Here is a 21,993-nt window from a genome sequence, read left to right on the forward strand (position 1 = left end):
CGACACCACCCTCCTGCTCCATGAATGTCTTCCACGGATCCTGGAGTGGGTTAAATGAGATGGTGGCATTTTAACCCTGAAATGCCCCATGACTAAAGTAGAAAATTGGCCCAAGCAAAAATCTGCCTTGGGCATGGTCTCAGACAGGAGAGATAGTCCTTTCCTAACCTCCCGGGGGCACGGGCCTGGGCCACAGATCCCCGTGGCCGTCTGGTGCAGGGTCTTTGATGGAAGTTGGCTGGAGGCCCGACTCGGTGCTGCGCCCACACGACTCAACGGCCCGTCTACACTGCAACATGCAACACTCGTAGGGAACTTTTCACTGTCCATGGTCACTGGCAGTTGCAGACAACTGAACATGGAAACTATTAAATAAAATGGTTGCTGGGAACAGCACCAGCCTCCAGACCTACACGCTGAAGACAGAGGGGTCACTCTGATAGCGAGCGGGGATGCCAAGGCCCCTCTGCACTTCCTGTCCTGCACACCCTATAACTCAGCCACTTCTTGCAGCAGGGGCCCCGCAGGCCACTGCCGTCACAGCTGGCGGCCCCGCCTGTGTGTGCCAGATTGCCCGGCACACTGTATATCAACCTTCATCAAAGGCCGCCGGGCAGAGGGGCAGGGCCCAGGCCAACTCTTATGCATTAAAGAGACTTTTAAAGAGACCTTGATAAAACTAGTGCTTCCTGCTTTTTGATGTGTTTAAGTAAAAGAACAGTTTCTTGTTAGAAGAGCAAACACGAATCAGGAAGCAAGAACAGGCCATGGCTGAAAGCAAAGTTCCCTATTGCTATTTAAAATAACTAGCCAGAAGAACCATAAGGCTTCGGGATGGTAGAATATATACGTCAGTTAAAAGGGGGAAAAGACTGTTTGATGTGAAGAAAGGGCCTGTAAAGTGCTTTGGACGTTTTGAACAGCAGCCTGGTCTTTTATCCAGCCTGTCGCTGGCCAGCTCGCCCGCTGCAGGGATGCCACCTGGATCTTCGATCTACTTGTGATTTATGTTAACATGAACACCATCCCTGACCAGCAAAGATGGCCAGGAGAAGGCAGGGCATGTCCTGGTACCTGCAGCCACTGCCCATGTCCCCTCTCGGCACCCCTCTGGCTGGCACAGGCCCCTGCGATGGCCCAGGCTGCAGGTCCCAAGGGGCTCCCCTTGGCGATGCAAGGTCCTGACCCCCCCCTTCAAGGCCCTGACCTCGGCCATCGCCTGCTGTCACTCCTCCGGCTAAGTCTTGTGCCCTTGGGGCTTGGCACACGTGGGGTCTCGCATACTCCAGGTCTGCTATACCAGGGTCACGCACCCAGGGGTCTTGCTCTGTAGTGGGTCATGGCACCATTCCCATCCCCCATCCTCTCAAGCCGGGCCGTGGCCCTGCAGTCTTTTTTTTTTTTTTTGAGACGGAGTCTCGCTCTGTCGCCCAGGCTGGAGTGCAGTGGCGTGATCTCAGCTCACTGCAAGCTCCGCCTCCCGGGTTCACATCATTCTCCCGCCTCAGCCTCCCAAGTAGCTGGGACTACAGGCGCCCGCCACCACGCCTGGCTAATTTTTTTTTTTTTGTATTTTTAGTAGAGACGGGGTTTCACCATGTTGGCCAGGATGGACTCGATCTCCTGACCTCGTGATCCGCCCGCCTCAGCCTCCCAAAATGCTAGGATTACAGGCGTGAGCCACCGCACCCGGCCAGCCCTGCAGTCTTTAAGGCAGCACTGTCAGCTGTCGGCAGAGGTGTGCTAGGGGATGTATGCACCCACCCCTCAGAAGATCCAGGGGTTCTAGTAGGGCCCAACAGACCACGTCAGGCCTGGCCATGCGTCCCTCTCTCCCCTTTCCCCTTCTGCCTCGTGCTCTTGGCTTGGCCAGCCCAGCCTCCCCCACACCCTCTGCGAGAGCCCAACTGTCCTCCCGTGAGGTGCCTGCACCTCTGGGCTCTCACTGACCCCCAGGGTCACCCTGCTCTTGGCGTCCTCTACTTCCTCAAGCCACTGAACCTCCCTCCTGTCTGGGAGACCGCTGGCCAATGCTCACTTCCCTGACTGACTGCCAGCTCCCTGGCTTCCCAAGTCTGGGTCAAGGCCCCATGGCAGCCTTTGGGTGAGCCGAGGCTCAGCGCTGCCAGTCCTGGGCCTCCCTCGGCGGCTGCACATGGTCACCGGGGCAAGGCACTGAGCCCCACCGATAATCTGCAGGCCTCACCCACGGCCCTTAGATCAGGAGTCACTGCAGAGAGACGGAGCCTTGCAGGTTCTCAGGAAGTTGTTCCTCTCCCTCTAATGGCAAGGGCTGGAGGAACACACAGCTGACGCGCACCGCCCTGGCTTCCCTGGCCTGGAGAAGCCCCCCTTGCTGTGCTGGGCAGTTTGTGTCACCTGGAGATATTGCTGGTATGCTTGGCCTTCAGGCCTGTGTCTGAATGAGACCTTTCCTGGAAAATAAAGCAGGTTTGTCTCAGAGTGAATCTTTCAAAATTTAGGATTACAGTGCTGGCCTTTCTGGGAAAGCCATGGCAGCAGGCCTGCTCATGGGGTGGGGAGGGTCCTGGAGGATGCCCTGTGCCGCTCCCACTTCCGGCGCAGGCTGCTGAGGGGGTGGGGAGGGGCCCGGAGGATGCCATGTGCTGCTCCCACTTCTGGTGCAGGGGGAGACCCCTGACTGGGGTGCCCCTGGCTGGAGGCAGGACCTGCAGCCCCAGGTCCCGCCTCTGCCGTCTCTGATGCTGCCCCTCACATCGGCCTCAACAGAAGGGGAGGAAGGTTCTGGTGCTGCGGCGGCCTGGGGCCCTAGGAAGGTGGGGGTCTTGACTGCTCACAATAAGAGCCTGCTCTCACCAGCAGACCCAGGTGAGGAACGCGTGGCTTCCTCGGCTAAAGCAGTACCCAGTTAGCAGCGAGTTACCAACTGTTTGGAAAGCAGCCTGCTTCCCAGGGACAGACGGCAGAGATGGTGGAGGTGGGAACTGGCTGTGACCAGTGGGGTTCCTCTCATAATGGGGTTCGCACTGGGAAGAAGACACCCTTTTGTTCTAACGCTCACAACAAGAATTCCAGCACCCACACCCATGTATGTGCAGGAGGCGTCCTCTGCAAGGCACCCTGTGTGCTGGCCACCTCGAGGCCCACTGCGCATGCTGAAGCCACTCACAGACAGCGGGCCAAAGAGCGGACCCTCCCTCTGCATTTTCCAGAACAATGCGAAAGATGCCTGCACACCAGACCCCGGGAGCGCCATGCTTAACTACAGGGGTCCGTGGCCTCCTGTGTGGCCCGACATTTCCCCACGCTCGTGACCTTGAGTGCCTCTGGGCGCTGCCCTTAGTCGCACGATACCTGGACCGTCCTGGAGCGAGCAGGGCCAGCTTTCCATCGGGGGAGGCTTGCACAGTGTACTGGGATGGCTGAAGTCCCTGCCGCCCCTCTGTCTGCCCCACAATGCTAGGCCAGAGAGCCTGTCAGTAGGAGCCATCAGACACCAGAGCCCAGGGGCGTGCAGGGCACCTGTGAGTGTGTGACTGCCCATCTGATGAACAGAGGGCCTGGGACCAGCACCTCGGTCTGGAGCACCCACGGGCAGGCAAAAGCCAGCACTGACCTGAGGGCATCTGAGCTGCTGCCCCACTGGTTCCCCAAACATAAGGGACCGGGAAGAATTTTTTATAAAGACAGGTGAGGTCGGATGGTAGAGTGCTGCCTTTTCCTTGAGCTGAAAATCAGGATGCTGCTTCTAGAGAAGCCCCCCAGAGTGGGGGCTGAGCATCAAATGGGGGTGAAAATGCAGGTTTCCTGCAAACCGCTGAGCACCAGGACACCCCCACTAAGTGCCCTGTCACCCCGACTCTGCTGAGACTGTCCTCAGGACTGCCGGGCTGGGGAGGGCAGTCCCAGAGGGCACAGGAGGCAGACTCCCACCCTGCCTGCTGGCAAGGCCTCTGCATCTGGTGTGCTGGAGCCTCAGGCACTGCCCTGCCCTCCACTTCCTGTGGTCAAGTGATCCCGCCACATGGCCCTCGAGTCCCCCAGGCGCCAGCTGTCTGTTCTCAGGACCTGCACTGGACACCCAGCGCAGGCAGCCAGGCAGAGCTCCGCGTGGGGAAGCCACCGACTGAGTAGTGTCTTGGGGATGTGGACTCACACCCAAAAGCCTGTGGACGGGTTCAGAGGCTCAGGAAGAGCAGGTGTGGGAAACTCAGAATGAAAGGTACCCCTCCACTTTGTGTCACACACTTCAGACACTCCTGGAGGTGGATATGACATCGGTAGCTGTGGCACCGCCTCCTCCCCCCATCTCACTGGCCCACACCTGGTGGAGGCCATGTTGGGAGCAGGGAGGCCCGGGCCCCAGCGTCCCGCTGGAATGGAATGCTGCAGATGGCGCTCTCACCCCGAGCCCTTGGAATGTTCTTTTTCTCTGCCCAGGCTTCGGAGGCCTGGCTGTACAGACCACAGCGTCTCTGACTCCCTCCAGTGGTGCTGGTAGGGACACAGCAGGGAGCCATGTCCCTGGGGGCTCAGAGCAGCAGACATGCCTGCTGGGCAGAAGAGCCTCAGCCTGCCTCGGGGCCACATGAGGATTCCCTAGAGAAGCTGACTGTCCACAGAGGAAATGAAGAGAGAAAGAAAAAGAAAACCTCTGGTCACAGTGTGCTCCACTTAATGGAGAGAGGGACCCTGAACTGAAAGGGTGCAGCCGTACCGCAGAGGACCCTGAGCCATCTTCTCACGACAAAAGGGCTCCTTCCAGTCCTGCCCCCTGCACCTCTTCCAGCCATCATCACAGTTCTGCCACATTTAGAGCTACGCAGGGGTGGGGGGCAGGTGCAAGGCAGAGCTGCAAGCATCCATGTGGTCAGAGACCCACTGGCTTTCACGCTCTGGGGCTCTCGGGCAGCCGGGCCGCAATCCTGAGCCTGTCAGTGTGGAGCATCCCGTGGGGTCTCTGGGGTCTTCGTACCTCATTTCCCAGCAAGGCAGAAACACATGCTTCGGAGGCATCGCAAATGGCGGTCAGGTCGTGGCCTCCCTCGAGGGCCAGGACAATCCGGCCGCCAGCCAGGCCCATCAGCTGCTTCGTCAGGTACCCGAAGCCTGCAACAGGAAACAGGAGACTGCAGTGTGAACGGGGGAGGGTCGCAGCCAGCGCAGCCCAGAAACGCGTCTCGTGGCATCGTAAGAAGACCAGGGGCTGGGGTGTCGAGACACATGGCTGGGCCGGGTTTCGTTTAATAAATTCGCTGAAGAGTTTTGGCTTTGGATTTCCTCTTTGATCTGTTTGAGAGTAGGAATTATGGCTTCAATGCTTTGATTTTTAATCAGCAAATCATCTGCTCTAGGGGACGATGGCAGCCAGCCCCACCCAGAGGCTGCAGGCCACCTGCCCTTCAGCCCCCACAGAGGGGCTATGGCCATGCTCTTGTGGCCACGGCCCAGCGGGCTCTGGTTGTCTGACATGCTCTGAACATGTATGTGTACACATGTGCACAGGCTGCATGTGCTCCTGAAGCGTTCTCCCATGTCCAGGTCTGAGCGTCTGGCTTTGATCAGGAGCCACAGTCCCGCCACTGCACCCACATCACTCACCCCGGGAGGGAACGCCTGGTGGATGAGGGTAATCACCACCCTCAGCCAGGCCAGGCCGGTGCTGATTAGAGAGCCAGGAACCACGCACCGCTGATTAGTGGCCCCGATCACGGGCTGGCGAGGCTGTAACTTCCCAAAGCCTCGGTTCATCCCATCTGATGGAAACAGTGACAGGGGCTTCGAGGCAGCTGTGCAGACTGAGGAGGAAGCTGAGGATGTGGTGGCCGCGGTGCTCCGGGCTGGGTGCTGTGGGGCCTTGGGCACAGTGGAAGCTCTTTGCCCACTGTCTGGTCACTTTGCTGGCCACTAGGCTGCACGGTCTGGGGGCAGGTGGACTGTGCGAGGCCCCACGGGAGCACGGCCACTGAGGGCCACCTCAGGTCTCCTGGGTGAGCCACACCCTCCCCACTCAAGGACCTGTGAGATGGGCCCCTCCTTAGCTGCCTGTGCCGCCAGGAGTGGCGAGGGCCGCACACTATGGACGCTGGGGCCTTGAGGGTGTCACCAGGGCTAGGACCAAGGCCCCAGGATGCTTGGGCCTCGGGAGGTTCTCCAGGCTCCTTGGGGACTCCAGGGTTGGGGAGGCGGCCAGGCCTTTGTGTGCGCCAAGCGCTGAACCAGGAGGTTTTCATCTGCTTGTGAGTTGCTGAGGCACAGCGGGAGCACTGCTGGGCAGTCCCTCCTCCCATCCTCACAGCACAGCCCCTAACGCTGATTCTGAGAGGACACACACATCCTGGGCTCCCTCATCCAACTCTGAACTTGACTGTGCTCCCAGCAACTTCCCTTTACGGTTCCAAGGGGCGCTGCCTGCCAGAGAAGCAGCACAGGGCACATCTCAGCTCTCGGTGGGACCAGGACCTGCCCCTGGAGGTGGCCTGCAGGTCCCTGGGCACCCGCATCCCAGAGAGGGAGCCTTGTGTGCCCTAGGCCCCTCCTGGGCAAAGAGTACCCGAAGTGCCTGGGTCTGAGCTCCTGCTGCCCACTCTGGGCTCTCTGGGGCCTCCCAAATGGACTGGTTCCCAGTACGGTCAGGACCTTGGTCATTAGTAAAAAGGTGCCTTTCCTTATCTCGTTATTAAAAGACCTGACACGCGGAACACAGCGGATCATGGACATGAGCAGAGCTGGCTCCTCGGTTACGCACAGAACCACTTACATCTGGCAGAGAGGTTGTAGCCCCCGAGAGGCGTGGGGTGGCCCTCCACGGCGTCGAAGCCTGATGACACCAGCACCACGTCCGGGGCAAACTCGCTGGCGATCGGCATGACCACCGTTCTGCAAAGGACAGAAGGCGTTACTGGGTCAGCTGAGAGGAGGACGGGACAGTCACAAAACCCCAACGTTCCCTCTGACACTGATAATGCCTGCCCCGCACCCCCTCGGCTACTGGCGGGCTGAGGGCTCCACACAGCAGGCTGGAATCTGGCGACCACGCTTAATTAGAAGGGAATCAAGCCACGTGTGATCCAGGCTCATTTCACATCTTCACAGTGCAAGCCAGCAAGCCCCACTACACTTGCTTAGTGACAGTGAGAGCATCACTGTTCCTGGGTATGCTGTTTTCTGCATATTTCTGTAACCCCCACGGCACAAGCTGCATTAACCTGGGGGAGTGAAGCCAGCTCCCTGTCCCACTAACACCCCTCCCTGGCCCCACGCCCACCCTCCCTGGCCCTGCCCCGTCCTCTCTGTCCTGGTCCTCCCAGGCCAGGTCCTCCCGCCCATCCTCTCTTCTGAGACTGGGTCAGCTCCACTCGCCCCATCAGGCTGCCCTTGCTGCGACAATGCACTTTCCACGGCTCCCACTGAAGACACGTCCTGTCACCCACTGCCCCTAGTGCTGTGACTGCGTGCAGCCGAGAGGGCCGAGAGCCCTTGCCAGCCCTGCTGGGGGAGCCCACGTGTTCCTTGCTCACCCTAGAACACACAGGTGTAAGGGAATTACAACACAATTAAGACACTTAAGAATCTTTAAAGGGAAAACTGATGACAAATGTAAGAGAATTCACTGGAAAAGACAGAACCACTGAGAAATTCTTTAAATTATATTAGGGAAATAAGGAAAATATTCTATTTGGAAAGGGGAAAAAGCACTCCTTAACACAAAAGAACTTATCAGTCTATAGTCTCATGATCTTATCAGCATGTGCTATGAATCCACACGTGTGCGATGAATCCACGCGTGTGCGATGAATCCACGCGTGTGCGATGAATCCACGCGTGTGCTATGAATCCATGCGTGTGCTCTCCATGAGTGGGGAAGTTCAGCAGTTTCGTGTCTCATTTAGGCTGCCGCCTTCGATTCTGAGTTAATCACCACCACTGACTTTCAAAGTCTCCTTCACTCCCTCTGTGGGTGAGGGGAGCAGAATCATGGCCTCCCTTTCCTGGGGGACAGCAAGGACCTCATGAGAAAGGTGGTCTGGTGTCTTCCTGCAATGATGACCCAGGTGCAAGGAGCCTGTGCAGGTGAGGACAGCGGAACAGAAGTGGAGCCTTAAAAAGGGGACTTCAAAAAGTTCGTGGAAAAATTGAATTAAAAGATAAAAAATATAAACTTTATTTCTCAAGCTCCATCAAGTCCAAGACACTTTTGCAATGGTGACCGCAGCCATTTAGTCCCTCCCAAAAGGACTGAGCGTCCTGGGAATCTGGGAATCTAACCATGTCAATGCAGTCTTTTTTTTTTTTTACATTAAATGAAGAAAAATAAGTGCCCTTTACAGGTTTTTCTAAGATTAGGAAACAAGAAGAAGCCAGAAGAAGCCAACTCAGGACTGGAAGGTGGATGCCTAATGGTTTCTCTTCAAAGCTCTTGCAAAGGTTTCCTAGTTTAATGAGGAGTGAGCAGAAGCATTGTTGTGGAGAAGGACTCTTGGTGGCGGGGGAGGGACGGGTGCTGGGCACGGTGGCTTACGCCGGTAATCCCAGCACTTTGGGAGGCTGAGGTGGGTGGATCACCTGAGGTCAGGAATTTGAGACCAGCCTGGCCAACATGGTGAAACCCCATCTCCACAAAAATACAAAAATTAGCTGGGCGTGGTGGCACGTACCTATAATCCCAGCTACTTGGGAGGCTGAGGCGAGAGAATCACTTGAACCCAGGAGGCAGAGGTTGCAGTGAGTCAAGATCATGCCATTGCACTCCAGCCTGGCTGATAAGAGCAAAACTCCACTTCAGAAATAAAAAAAAAAAAGACTCGGGGGAAGCTCTCCCAGTGATTTTCTGTGAAAGTGCTGAGGAACTTTCTCGAAACACTCTCCCAATAAGCAGATGTTATCTATCATTCTTTGGTCCTCCAGAACAGGCAACATGCCTTGGGCATTCCCCAAACCTGCTGTCGTGACTTTTACTCCTGCTTGACCAGCCTGCTTCTGCTGTGACTGGGCCACGTCTGGCTCTCAGTAGCTGGTGCTGTGGTTGTGCCTTGACTTCAGGATGGTCCTGGGAAAGCCATACTCCATCTCCTGTTACGACTCTCAGGACCCTCAGTCCACCTGTTGAACATTTCCACCAAAAGCTCTGCTCCTGTTGGCAGCTGATCTGGACGTGGTGGTTTTGGTGCCCACTGAGTGGAAAGGCTGCTCAACTTTAATTTTCCAGGCGGAGTTGTGTAAGCTGAGCCGGTTGAGATGCCCATGGTGTCAACTGTTGCTTCTGCTGTTAATTGTGGGTCCTCTACAATTAGGGCACGAACTGGATGAATTTTTTCCTCACAAATTGATGTGGATGGTCTGCAGCTGTGGGCTTCATCTTCAACACCGTTGCACATTCCTTCTTAAAATGAGTCCTCCATTTGTAAACTGCTGATTTCTTTGGGGCATTGTCTCCATAAACTTTTCATGAAGTATCAATGATTTCACCACTCTCCACCCAAGCTTCACTGTAAACCTGCTGTTTGTTCTGGCTTCAATTTTAGCAGAATTCATGTTGCTCTGAGAAGGGCTCTTTTCAAACGGATGTTTTATCCTTAGTGCCTCAAACTAGATCCTGACCAGATATAACATGTTAGTGCGAATTTATTTTGGTGCAGAAACATTTTGAAACCCATGCACAGGTTTTTTCAAAATATGCATTTTCTATGAACTTTTAAAAGTCTCCTGATATTTACACCATGAAGCCTAGTTTGCACGATTCCCACTTGTGCTGTGAGCTCTGGGGGACCCCCCAACAAGCCCTTGCGGGAGAAGGTCCATGTTTTAGGGTTTCACCACCGCCTACTTCCTGGAGCTGCTCAGCCCAGCCTGCCCCGCACCGAAGCACACTTCTGTGTCCCTACGGCCTCCCCAGCACACGCGTGTGGGCCAAATGCATCACCCGATGGGCGCCTCCCTTCATATGGATTTTCAGAGGCCCCTCCCTGGGGGCAGCCAGAAATGCACTCACCGGGCCCAGTGTCCCTTCCCACCACCAAGGACCTTCCAGAAACATCATGGCAGATGGCAGCAGGGCTGGCCCTAAAACTTTTTCATTCAGCTTTTATTACAAAATGAAATTCCCCACCGATGTCAGTGAAAGTATCAGCTTTGACCAGAAGAAACAAAAATGCTGAAAATTCAATGTGACCCCTTTTCGGGGATGACCGCAGATCCGAATCTTACTGAAAAGTTCCTCTGATTTCTGGTGGTGGAGGCGACACAACCCCCAAGAGCTTAAATACCAGGTGAAGATCCCGCGGGCTGCTCTCTAGAGGGCCAGCGGTCATGAGTCCCGTCAGGATGCTGAGGCAGCGGGAGGGCCCATCTTAATGTCGGGAGCACGCGGTGCCTGATCCCGGTGCCCCGCGTCCCATGAGCGAGATCAGATGGGAGAAGAGCCATGTGCGGGACTGTGTGGCTTCAGTCTGCTCAAGTCAGTGCTGACAAACTCTGCCCTCCAAACATGCGTCAACTCCACACCTAGGCACTTCACCCGCCAAGAAACTCACTTCTGGAACTCAGATGGGAGTCACAGGAGACCCTGGGTGGCTTCTGAGCAGTCTGCTTCTGTTCTTTCTTCTGAAGAGAGCCAGTCCACACAATTTCCCCTAGAACTGCCTCTGCAGCAGCTGTAGAAAGTGCTTTCCAAGGACACAGGAACTGTGCCCTGAGGGCCATCAGTAGGGGCCGAAGAAACAACGTGAATCTAGACCAGGGCAGCGAGCTTCCTGCCACAGGTCTGATAGGAGGCACCTGAGCTCAGTCTGTGGGCCACACAGTCTCTGTCAGGACCACGTGACGCTGCCCTTGTGGTGTCCAAGATACGACAGACAGTGTGTCGGCGTGTGAGTGTCACTGTGTTCTGGTAACACTGTGCCAACAGCACAGGCGGCAGGACTTGGCCCACCAGCTGGAGTTGCCCAAACCTCTGTTCTGGTCCTGTCCATACAGCTTCTGTAACATTCTTCAGTGCGTGATTCTGGTCCCAGAGTGAGAGGTTTCTTCTCACCTATGGGACCCCACCGCAAAGCACGGCGATTTTGCAAACATGGTGTACAACACAGGAAACACCACGCTGGCCTCAGAGCCATGCGCGGAGTTGGTGTCGGCACTCCTGCCGCAGAGCTGGGAGGGGAGAAATCAGTCTAGTCCGTGGTGGGATGGAGAGGATGCCTTGGAATCCAGGAGTCCTTTGACTCTTGCCGGACCCAGGGCCCTGCCCTGGACACTGGAAGGCACCAGCCCCACAGTCCTTTCTGACTGACATTCTGAGGCTTCCTCCATGGCTCTGACCAACCTGACTAACGGGCCGCAGGACTGAGGGGGCCGCCCTCTGCTTTCAACTGTCCACATCATCCCAAGGAGACTCGCTTCTAATTATTTTAATAAAGTTCTTGTCATAAAACCTTTTTCTTTGGACAGAAAAACACATTTCCAGCCATGCTTCTGGTGTGGATTTTGAAGCCGAGACTTCTTTTTCAATGAGAACCACAGGCTTTTTGTGTGGACGCCGTGTCCTGCACGAGGCACTCTGACTGCTACTTTGCAGCGAGTGCATGTGGAGGCTTTACTTCCCCCCGCTTTGAAGTGCTGCTGAGCTATTTTACCTCTAATCCCCCTCCAAAAGGACGTCCTGTGAAAACCGCCGTTAAATGAAGTTCATACCAAGAGAGTCTCTGGTGTCTAGGCTTGGTGTGTGGCGTTGCCTCAAAGCCAATCAAAACAAAATGTGAAAGATGAGCCCAGGCTGGTGGGCCCTGGCACGTTGGCCACGCGTGAGGCTGCGTGGGGCACAGTCGGATGCACGTGCCCACACACTCATTTTCATTTTACTGGGCTTAACACCCTCTAGGTTGTGATCCCAAATACCTGCTAGACATAAGAAGGTCAGAACGTGAGGTGCATGAGTGAGCCTTCAGCACCCGTTTGTGGTACGACTAAGAAACGTCCCTTCTCCTCCATGGGACATGACTTCTTTGCCTGTAAAAAGGAAGCTGAGCATGGCACTCCCTGTGCCTTCAGGGCTGTGCTTACCCTCCACGATCCTCCTACAAGAGGAAGCTGAAGGAATGTCCCTGTTTAATAGATGCTGCAAAAAATGGGAAACTGGACTCACATTTTATTCCGAGAATTAAACTTTTAATAAAGAACTCAGTCTTGGCCGGGCGCGGTGGCTCATGCCTGTAATCCCAGCACTTTGGGAGGCCGAGGCAGATGGATCACGAGGGCAGGAGATCCAGACCATCCTGGCTAACACGGTGAAACCCCGTCTCTACTAAAAAATACAAAAAGTTAGCTGGGCATGGTGGTGGGCGCCTGTAGTCCCAGCTACTTGGGAGGCTGAGGCAGGAGAATGGCATGAACCCGGGAGGCAGAGCTTGCAGTTGAGCCGAGATCGTGCCACTGCACTCCAGCCTGGGCGACAGAACGAGACTCCGTCTCAAAAAACAAAAACAAAAACAAAAACAAAAAAAAAGAACTCAGTCTCTAAAAAAATAGGATTGGGATGTTTGCCATGGGCCTCTCAAGCCATCACTTTGAGGAGAGTATTTCCATGAGGTCACTTTTGGCCTTTCTTGGGGCAACCTGAGGGCAGAGAGGGGGTGGGCTCGCAGTTTCCCAAGGCAGTAGGCCCACTGATCGTCCACTGATTGTCCACTGATCGTCCACTGATCGTCGGCTCAAGAGGCAGGAGAAATGGGTGGAAAGAGGGGATCTTTAGAGAAGGTGTACAAATGCCTGTAAGGTGCACCCCCGGGGCCGGCAAGCCCAGGGAAGCCAGGACTGTGGTGCCCAGAAGGTGCCTGGGCCCGTGAGGCGTGTACAGAGGGGAGCGTGGTGCTAAGGGGAGAGAGCGGCTTCTCCTCGTGGTGGCCTCTGCATTTAGGGAGGTCCCATGTGAAGCCGCGGGGCGCTACACATCCCCTTCCCGTGGTCTCAATGTGGCTTCTCTGGCGCCTTCGCTACCGACACAGCACTGTACCCTTCACTCGGTCATCAGCCTACTTGCACCTGCAGCCTGAAGAGGACATCTCCCCTCGGCTTCCCAGGGGGACAGAGCTGGGTTGGGACAGCAGGCGGGGTGCCGGCCACTCTCCTCGGCTTCCCAGGGGAACAGAGCTAGGCCAGGATAGCAGGCGGGTGCCGGCCACTCCCCTCGGCTTCCCAGGGGAACAGAGCTCGGCTGGGATAGCAGGGTTGGGTTGGAACAGCAGGTGGGTGTTGGCCATGCCCCTTGGCTTCCCAGGGGAACAGAGCTGGACCGGGACAGCAGGCAGGGTGCCGGCCACTCTGCTTCCTCGAAGGGCCATCGCTTGTGCAGCCTCCCAGCTGTGCTCTGCGCAAGGAGCTGTGTCACGGGGCACGTCTAGCTCTAAACCACCGCATACCATCAAATCATGGCCTGTACATACCATCCTCAAAAGCCACAACTGCATCTAAATGCAATAATTCACTTAACAGATGGGTTTCAACATCTGGAAAGAAATGACCTTCCAGTTCACTCCCCTACTAGGACCCTAAACAAAACTCACCACACCCTCCGTCAACACAAGCCTCAGAGCAAACCGAGCTTATGGGGCCAACAGGCAGCAGTCCTGCGGCCACCCACAGCCGGCAAGCCTCTGGGGACTCCGTGGGAACTGGGCTCAGGGCTGGCACGCCATGCTTGCGTCTCTGGCTGCTGTTCTGCCCCAATAAATGCCCTGGGGCATCGTGCACACAAACCGGCCCCTCACTGGCTCTCCCTACTAAGGGGCCTCCAGGTGGGGATGCTCCCAACCACCCACTTGGTTGGACACTTTCTCACTTTTTCCTGAAAATCGAATGAAGCAAAAGCGTCCCCACTGAACCCTCATCCGCCCCCACCCGAACCTTCTCCCGCTGGGTCTCTGCCCAGCACCCCTCAGCCTCCTCCAAGCCAGTACCTCGAGACCTTGCCAAGTGCCCTCTCCCCCAAAATCAGCTCCTACTCCCCTCGATCCTAACTCACTTCAACCTCTTTGAGATGGCCCCACCTCTCCAGCCTGTGGCCCTGTCCCGATCTCTGCCGCTGTTTTCTGGGCTTGTCCACTGGCCCCCAGATCCTACCCTGGAATGCTCTTTGCCAGGTCCAAGTCTGTCACCTAAGCTGCCACAAGATGGGCCTGTCCAACATGCAGAGCTGGTCGTGATGCTTCATTCCACAGTCAGAGGCCCTGACAGAGCCCCTGCCATCAGGACCGAGGTCTGGCTCCGTGGATGCAGCCCAGGCGAGTGGGTTTGCGCCATCATGCTCTGTTCCCTCGGGAAGGCCCTTCTCCCATAATGTCCCGTGCCAGGCTCGTTCCTCCAGGACTCAGCTGGGGGCTTGCCTCCTCCAGAAACTTCCTTGGCCCCCCAGGTGGGCAGGTCCCCTGAGGTCTTACCGGGCCTGCCTAGAGCTTGTCCTCCCAGTCCCCCGCTATCCTCCAGGGAAGGCACTGTGCTGACCCCACTGTTCGCATCTCACAGGGCCGGCCTCGCAGGCGCAGTGAAGGCTGGTGCAGGACGAGCTCTCTCAGCTCTGAGGCTGTAGCTTGTATGCTTTTGCCTCTTTTTGCTTCTCAGATAAATTTCTACATAGGAAAATACTTGGATGCACTTAAAGAGACATAATTGCTTTTAGAAAAGAAGGTGGCATGGTCTGTACGAAACCTCTTCATAACCTTGACTTCCTCAGGCAAGGAACCCAGGGACCAGCATGTTGAGTGCAGCGGGTGCCACTCGGCAATGGTGAAAACAGCAGACATTAGATGCCGGGATTCCTAAAACACACCTGTCTATAAAAGCAACACAGCAACAGCAGCAACACAGCTTATGGAAGGAACAAACATTCAAGAGTCTCAGCCTTCCCGTCTCAGTTGAAAGGTTGGGGAAAGTGAAATGGCTTTGCCCAGTTGCTCAATTTCAAGGCTAACGCCAATTCGTGAAGCTATTACAGTTATTGCTTGAGAAGATCCAGTTTCAGAGACATCTTTGATAAACTTCGTAATATCACAGTGGAATCTAAGCTACCAACCACGGGCATCTGGATGTGGTGCTCGTCCCTGACGGAAGAGTCCCCGTGTCCCCGCGCACAGGTGAGGGACGGGTTACGGAGCACCATTTTCATCGTCATCATCATCTCTCTACGAGCCCCTGCCCCCAGCGGCTCAGACTTTACTCAGCAACTTCAAAGCCGCGTCTGGCACCGGGACTGGTTTGAATTAAGGTTGCCTTTCCCCTACGAGTCTCTGGGCCTGAGGAGAAAGTGCCGGCTGCTTCTGGATTTCATTAGGGGCAATTTTCTTATCTTTTCTTCGTCTTATGCTTGATCCCCTGAAAATGCAACGTGGCGGGCAACGGGTCTGAATGACAAGGTGCTGCCTGGAAGGCATGCATTGTCCCTGGGGGCCCCAGTGGGAGCGAAGAGCAGAAGAAAGGGAAAACCAATCTCTGACCCTTCTTCCCCATCGTCGGATGCCCAGGGAACCATAAATTGTAAACTTCAAAGTGCTATTTTACATTAAAATCAATAAAAAAAAAACCCCTGAAACAATTTTCCTTTTCAAAGATGCTATTTAAGCTTTAAAAAGTTCACTTGATAAGGTATTATCACGGACGCACTTGGCAGGAGATTAAAGCACATGCCAAGAGCAACTCAGAAAGGTACGTTCATCGTAAAGGCTGGCTGGGCCGGCCGGGGCCTGCGGAGGGGGAGTGACCCTGATGGCAGATGCCCATTGCTGCTTTGGGCCTGGGCTTGCCCACCAGCAGGGATGCCACGGGGTGAGGGTTTCACCCCAGGACCCAAGAGCTGAAGGCACCACTGAGAAACGCCCATGGGGTGAGGGTGGCTCCATCAAAACCTAGCCTGGGACCACTGACCTGAAAGGGGGCACCACTCCTTTCTCTCCACCTACCAGGAAAGCCCTGCCTTCTCTCTCTGCACGGGAATTTGGCCACAGCGGGCCCTGGGTTCCCCGGCGGCACCAGTGTTCACTCAGGCAGGAAGTCGACCAGGCAGCATCTACACCTCTCATGGTGGCCAGAGACTTTACTTTCAGAGAAGCCTCCAAGGGGGGCCAGTTCTCTGGGGCGACAACCAAGTGAGGGGCAACGGGAGCGCATTCCATGAGCAGACAGTGACACGCCCATGCCAGAGGTCCGATTTCATATGAACTCATTTTCGGATGAAAATGATACGCATTGGCGGAAGTCCTTCTCTCTTAAATTAGGCAAGGCAACTGTCAACATTACATTAAATCTGATCAAGAGCAAGAAGAAACATCAAAATCAAACCGATGAGATCAGGGGAAGAGTGGTTCACGTACGGATCAGAGCAGGTCCACTGAGGAGCTGATGAACTCCCACCTGCACAGCCCGGCCTCACTGCTGGAGCAGCCAAGCAGCCTGGGCTCCGTCAGACAGGGTCTGTTCCTTCTGGGAACCACTGAGTGCCTGGGGAAGGGGGCCCCACGTGTCCTCGGCCAGGCCTTTATGTCACCAGATCTCAACAACCTTTCCAAGGAAGGCAATGGACCCCACTTAGAGAAGAGTGAGCAGACACTGAGAGGGGTCTTGTGACTTATTCACCGTCCCCAGAAAGCATGTGGTAGAGTCCACACAAGACATTTACAGATGTGTCCTTGAGCAGGGCCTCACCTGCCAGAGATGTGCATACTCAGGTGCACATAAAGACATGTGCATGCAAAGATACACAAGCACACGTGTGTGTACTCATGCACATGCACACAGAGATATACACACAGACATGTGCATGCAAAGACACACAGGCACACGTGTGTATACTCATACCCAGATGTGCACACAGATATACACACACAGATACATGCATGCAAAGACACACAAGCACATGGGTGTGTCCTCAGAGATATGCACACACACACGCACACTGCATGCACACAGACATGCATCCACACCCAGACAGACGTGTGTAACGCACATAGGCATGGACACACACCTGCAGACATGCACGTGGCTGTAGACACCTGCACAAGCGCCGAGAAACAGGCACACAGATGAACACCAACCCACAGAGACACACACACACACACAGGCAGGTGGACACGCACATATGAAGACGTGCACTCACATCCATACACCGACACACGCACACGCGTCACAAAGACACGTCTGCACACATGTGTTTTATATGTATGTAAATCAGGACAAGACCATGGAGTTAGAGAAAGAGAAAAACGGTGAAAACTATACGGGGCTTTGATACCATATTGACAGTGTTTTCTAACAGAGACACGATCTGTCAGGCTCAGCCACGCTAATAAAACCCTTCTCCCCATGTGGCTCTGGGAACCGATGTGGGCTGTGGGCTGCTCCCCTGGAGCCCCATCACTCCACCACTGCAGTTAAGCAGCCATTTTAAAATGATGACAAGAAAACCTGCGCTGCTCAGCAGCCCATTTTGGGTCACAGGAATGACTCCAATCTGGCCTAGATCAAAGGAGAAGGAACCACTTGATGACAAAAGCAAACACTGCGTCTCTAAACAGTGCCCTGCAGCTAAATTCTGAAGGGTCAGAGTCACACGAAGGAAATGGGAGGAAGGGCGACAATTGCCTCTTGATTTTTAGGAATAAATAAAGAAGAAATACTTATTTCCATTGGACATCGCATCGCAGGAGGTTTGCGGAAGAATTAGGAGATCATGAGACCCTGCAGATCTTTGCCTTCGTTTCTCATGAACAAAACACTCTGCACAAAAGCCCCTGCCTCTGTCTCCATCACTCTCTCACCATCGGGACCCAGAGTGAGCTCCTGGTTTTATTTCATGCACAAACGGGAGCACTGAGAGCTGATGGTAAGAAGATAGCCTCCAAGATTCCACGCTTGGCACTGAAGAATGAACTGAGACAGCTCCTAAGGCCCCCGCAGCCCCGTTCAGTCACAGACCAGTTTCAGATACACTCATTTCCAACAAGTGCTTCCTGGAATGTGTGCATAGAGGAAAAGCTGCTACTTCAGGTGTCATGTGAAGCTGGGAGGCTCACCTGAAGGCCGCCAAGTACTCAGCGTCTCCCATGGGGGGGTCCAGGCCGCCGGTGAAAGCCATGTTGACGTTGAAACCCACGCCGGGCCCTGTGCCCACCTGTGTCCAGAAGGAGAGAAACACAAATCATAGGCCCCGAGTGGGACCTGTCTGACAGGAACGCCTGATGCAGGTGGCACCGGGATGGGCTCGGCCTTGGTGGGCCCCTGGGGAGAGCCCATGTGTCCTGATCTCCTGGTGCATATTCATTAAGACGTGCATGAAGGGGTCCCACTGACATGGGTGCACTGACATCAGCAAGGGGGCCCTTTTCCCGGCTGCTGCAGGCTCTCGCCAACCCTGCCCTTGGCACACCAAGGCCCTGCACTGACATTTCTGCGGACCTGCTGCCCTGTGTTGCATGCCGTGTGTTACATCAGGGAATCAGACCTGGGTCTCTCTGCGCAGAAAGTGTCTCCGATAAGCCTGTCATTTTCTACTTCCTCCAAAAAAGTAAGATCCAGAGACAGACGGAGCGTCTTCCCTGGATGAAAGCCCTGCTATTGGGGCCTCTGTTCAGAGTGGGCAGGCTCTGAATGGGGACGTGGGGCGTTGTCAAGGAGCCGCTGGGCCTGCCGTTCCTGGGGCCGCCATGCAGCCCCGCGCCGGGCAAAGGACAGTGGACAGAGCCCCCTGCTGGAGGGTGCCCTGTGGAAGACAGTGGCCTGGGCCCTACCCGGAGGAAAACGGGCACCACACACCTCCTCCTTCACAAACACCTCAGTCTGCCTGGATGGGAACCAGAAACGATATCCAGCCTCTCATTTGTACTTCAGACAAAACACAGGCCACCTGTGCACAGGCGACATGATGCAGGCTGACGTCTGACTGAAGTTACTGTCTGGGCTTAAGTGAGCACGAAGGCCTCACTCGCTGCTGCCGGGCAGCTGTGGATTGTCTGCCCCGTGCCCCCACAGCGGCTCCCCGCAGCCCCCTTCCCCCCAGAGGCCCTTACACACCCCACCTACCTCGTCAGGAGCCCCGCTGCCTGGGAAGAAGTTCCCATCGTCGTAGCGGTGAAGGGACATGTACAGGACGCTGGGGTCGCTGTAGAAAGCCTGCTGGGTCCCGTTTCCATGGTGCACGTCCTTAAAGAGCAGGGACAACCACCTCAGGGCTGAGGCAGGTGTTGGAGGGTGGCCTCCCCTCAGGGCCGTCCCCAACCCCAGCTGTGCTTAATGACAATGGCTCCTGCTCGGGAATGACACTACCCTCCAGCTGCGCCTGTACCCGGCAGGTGCAATTCTGGGGCTGTGTGGGTCAGGGCTTCGTGGGCAGGGTCGCAGGGGTTCTAAGGGCCAATGTTCGTGTGTGCAGCGCTGTTTCCCTCGCCCTTAGCGCCATGGCACAATCCTGACTCCAGCAGCGGACTGGGCTGGAGTTCAGCCAGGCCTAGAGACCACCATTTCCCAAAGGAAGCCATCTGATCAATTTCCTATACCTGCCGTGTCTCTGACAAGTGAGCCACTTCCTCAGCCTCTGTCGGGAAGGAGGTCACTGGCTGTGGCCTGCCCGCTTGCAGGCACATGGCGGTGCTAATCCCATCCCAGGCAGGGGGTTCGGCAGGAGACAAGTCCCAGATGTCCGTGAGTGACAGGCAAACACGGTACGGGGTCCCGGCCCCTGTGCCCAAATGGCAAGCCCCGTTTCTTAATCACAAAACCCACAGGTCAAATGCACCACAGAGCAACATGACAGGCAGCCTGGGGCTTTACTGACCATGGCTGTTCTGCCTGGGCCACAGGACAGGTGGTCACCAGGATGGGCGGGTGAGGGGGTGGCCCTGCTGAGAACAGCTGTGTGCCTGAGAAGACAGCACGCAGCCCTGATGTTCCCAGCACGAGAACTTGCTGCTCCGTTATCTGTGCTCATCACAGAAAAGGTGGAAGGGCAGCTACAGGTGAGGAGCGATGGACAAGAACCTTCCATCCCACAGAGTAGGTAATCGCTGTGAAGACGCACATGGAGGCTTTCCCGAAGCGTGGCTTCACACTGAGATGACCCTGTCTGCGTGGCGTGTACATGGGCAATATCACAGCTCAGCGCGCAGGGAGCATGCCACACGGGGTCTACGCAGCCTGTCTGCGTGTCCTAGCGCTTCACTCTGTTGGGGATGGGTCCCCAGGCTTTAGCCGTCAGCGGCCTCACACTGCTATCTTCCCAGGCACTCCTACCTTCTCCTTAGCAGGAGCTGAGGGAGGGGTCCCGGCTCGCAGGTCTTGGGTGTGGGGGACCCGCTGCTCTGCCGCATCCCCTGACCTGCCTCTCCGAAAAGCACGGCCGCCTGGGGGCTGCCTGGCCGTCCTGGCTGTGCCACGTTGTTTCTTTACCCAAACTCAGAAGGACTTCTCCAATTCAAATCATAACCCTACCTGACAGGGCCTGCTTTTTTCCCTTAAAAATTAGGAAATAAATCATAAATACCAAAGAGAACACTAAATATGTATATATCTGGCTTTAAAAAGAGTAATAAGATGAACATCTTGAATATTAATTTCCGGTACAGGAATGAGTATACCTATTCGTGGAATTCAGATTCGGACATCATATAGCATTATTTAAAAAGAGATGACTCTTTTGGGGGCAGTGGCACCCCCCATCCCAGCAGGACTAGGTGCCCACACAGCAGCAGGAAGGCACGGGTTTCACTGAGAAGCAGAGTGCCGCCTTCGGCCAGGGTGAGGGTCCTCCCAGGCTCCCAGGCCACACGCACAAAGTCGATGTGGACACAGCCTCCTCCCCAACGCCTGCCTTCCAAGATATCACCGAGGGTGGCCCTGGCCGCTGCCCCCACCCACACGCACATTTCTAGACACGCCAGGACCCCATTCGCCAGGGTCGGCTGACGGAAGCTGTACAATGACTTGTAGCAGGTTTGGGGCTTTACTTCTCCGCATCTTTGAGGCCGTTTCCAGAAACCTAAGCTTCCCACATCCAAGAGCCCAGCTCCTCTGTCCACATGCTGCTGTCTGCTCGGGGACAGCACAGGAGCAACCTGAGCTGCGCTGGCGGAGGCGGCTCTGCTTACCCAGTCCACAATGAGGATCTTGCTCACGTTCAACCTCTGCTGCAGAAGCTTGGCTGCCACGGCCACGGAATTGAAGTAGCAAAAGCCCCTGCGGGAGAGAACTGACGCTGGAGACGAAGCGCAGGTGGGCAGTGGCCAGTTTGTCCACAGCCCGCCAGAGAGCCACTCGGGGTCCACACAGACCTAAGAGGTCTCCGTGAGTGCACAGCTCCTGAATATGCCTACGCTGCAGGGAACCCTCAGTGATGCCGGAGAATCGGCTAACAGAGAGACACGTACACACCCCACACGCAGACACACTCACATGCGCGCGTACACACACACACACACACACACACACAGCTCCCGAACAAGCCACTGGGGAATCTCAGCTGATGCCATAGGGTCGGCTAACTGACACGGACACACACCCCACAGACAGAGACACACACACCCCACACACACACCCCACAGCCAGAGACACACACACACACCCCACAGAGACACACACCCCACACAGACACACACACCACAGACAGAGACACACACACACCCCACACAGACACACACCCCACAGAGACACACACACACCCCACAGAGACACACACACCCCCCACACACACCCCACAGACAGAGACACACACACGCACCCCACACATACACCACAGACACACACACACCCCACACAGACACCCCAGAGACACACACACCCCACACAGACACATACACCACAGAGACACACACACACCCCACACAGACACACACCCCACAGACAGAGACACACACCCCGCACAGACACACACCAGAGACACACACACCCCACACAGACACACCACAGAGACACACACACACACCAGACACACACACACACCCCACAGACACACACACACACCCCACAGACACATACACCACA

The 21,993-nt window shown here is 55.7% G+C and overlaps 1 protein-coding gene across 29 annotated transcripts in view; it reads right to left on the reverse strand.

Moving 5' to 3' along the window:
* The window catches only part of HDAC4 (histone deacetylase 4), a 353,093-nt gene that overhangs the window by 14,142 nt on the left and 316,958 nt on the right, over positions 1-21,993 (reverse strand). For all 29 annotated transcript variants that reach the window (XM_055291146.2, XM_063645833.1, XM_055291150.2 and 26 more), the window contains 5 exons: positions 21,102-21,189; positions 19,042-19,161; positions 18,036-18,133; positions 6,743-6,861; positions 4,958-5,091 (listed from right to left, as the gene is read on the reverse strand). In XM_055291146.2, coding sequence (XP_055147121.1) covers positions 4,958-5,091; positions 6,743-6,861; positions 18,036-18,133; positions 19,042-19,161; positions 21,102-21,189 — 559 coding nt within the window. The remainder of the gene's footprint in view (positions 1-4,957; positions 5,092-6,742; positions 6,862-18,035; positions 18,134-19,041; positions 19,162-21,101; positions 21,190-21,993) is intronic.

The sequence above is a fragment of the Symphalangus syndactylus genome, chromosome 8, assembly GCF_028878055.3.
Source record: "Symphalangus syndactylus isolate Jambi chromosome 8, NHGRI_mSymSyn1-v2.1_pri, whole genome shotgun sequence".
Classification (NCBI taxonomy): domain Eukaryota; kingdom Metazoa; phylum Chordata; class Mammalia; order Primates; family Hylobatidae; genus Symphalangus; species Symphalangus syndactylus.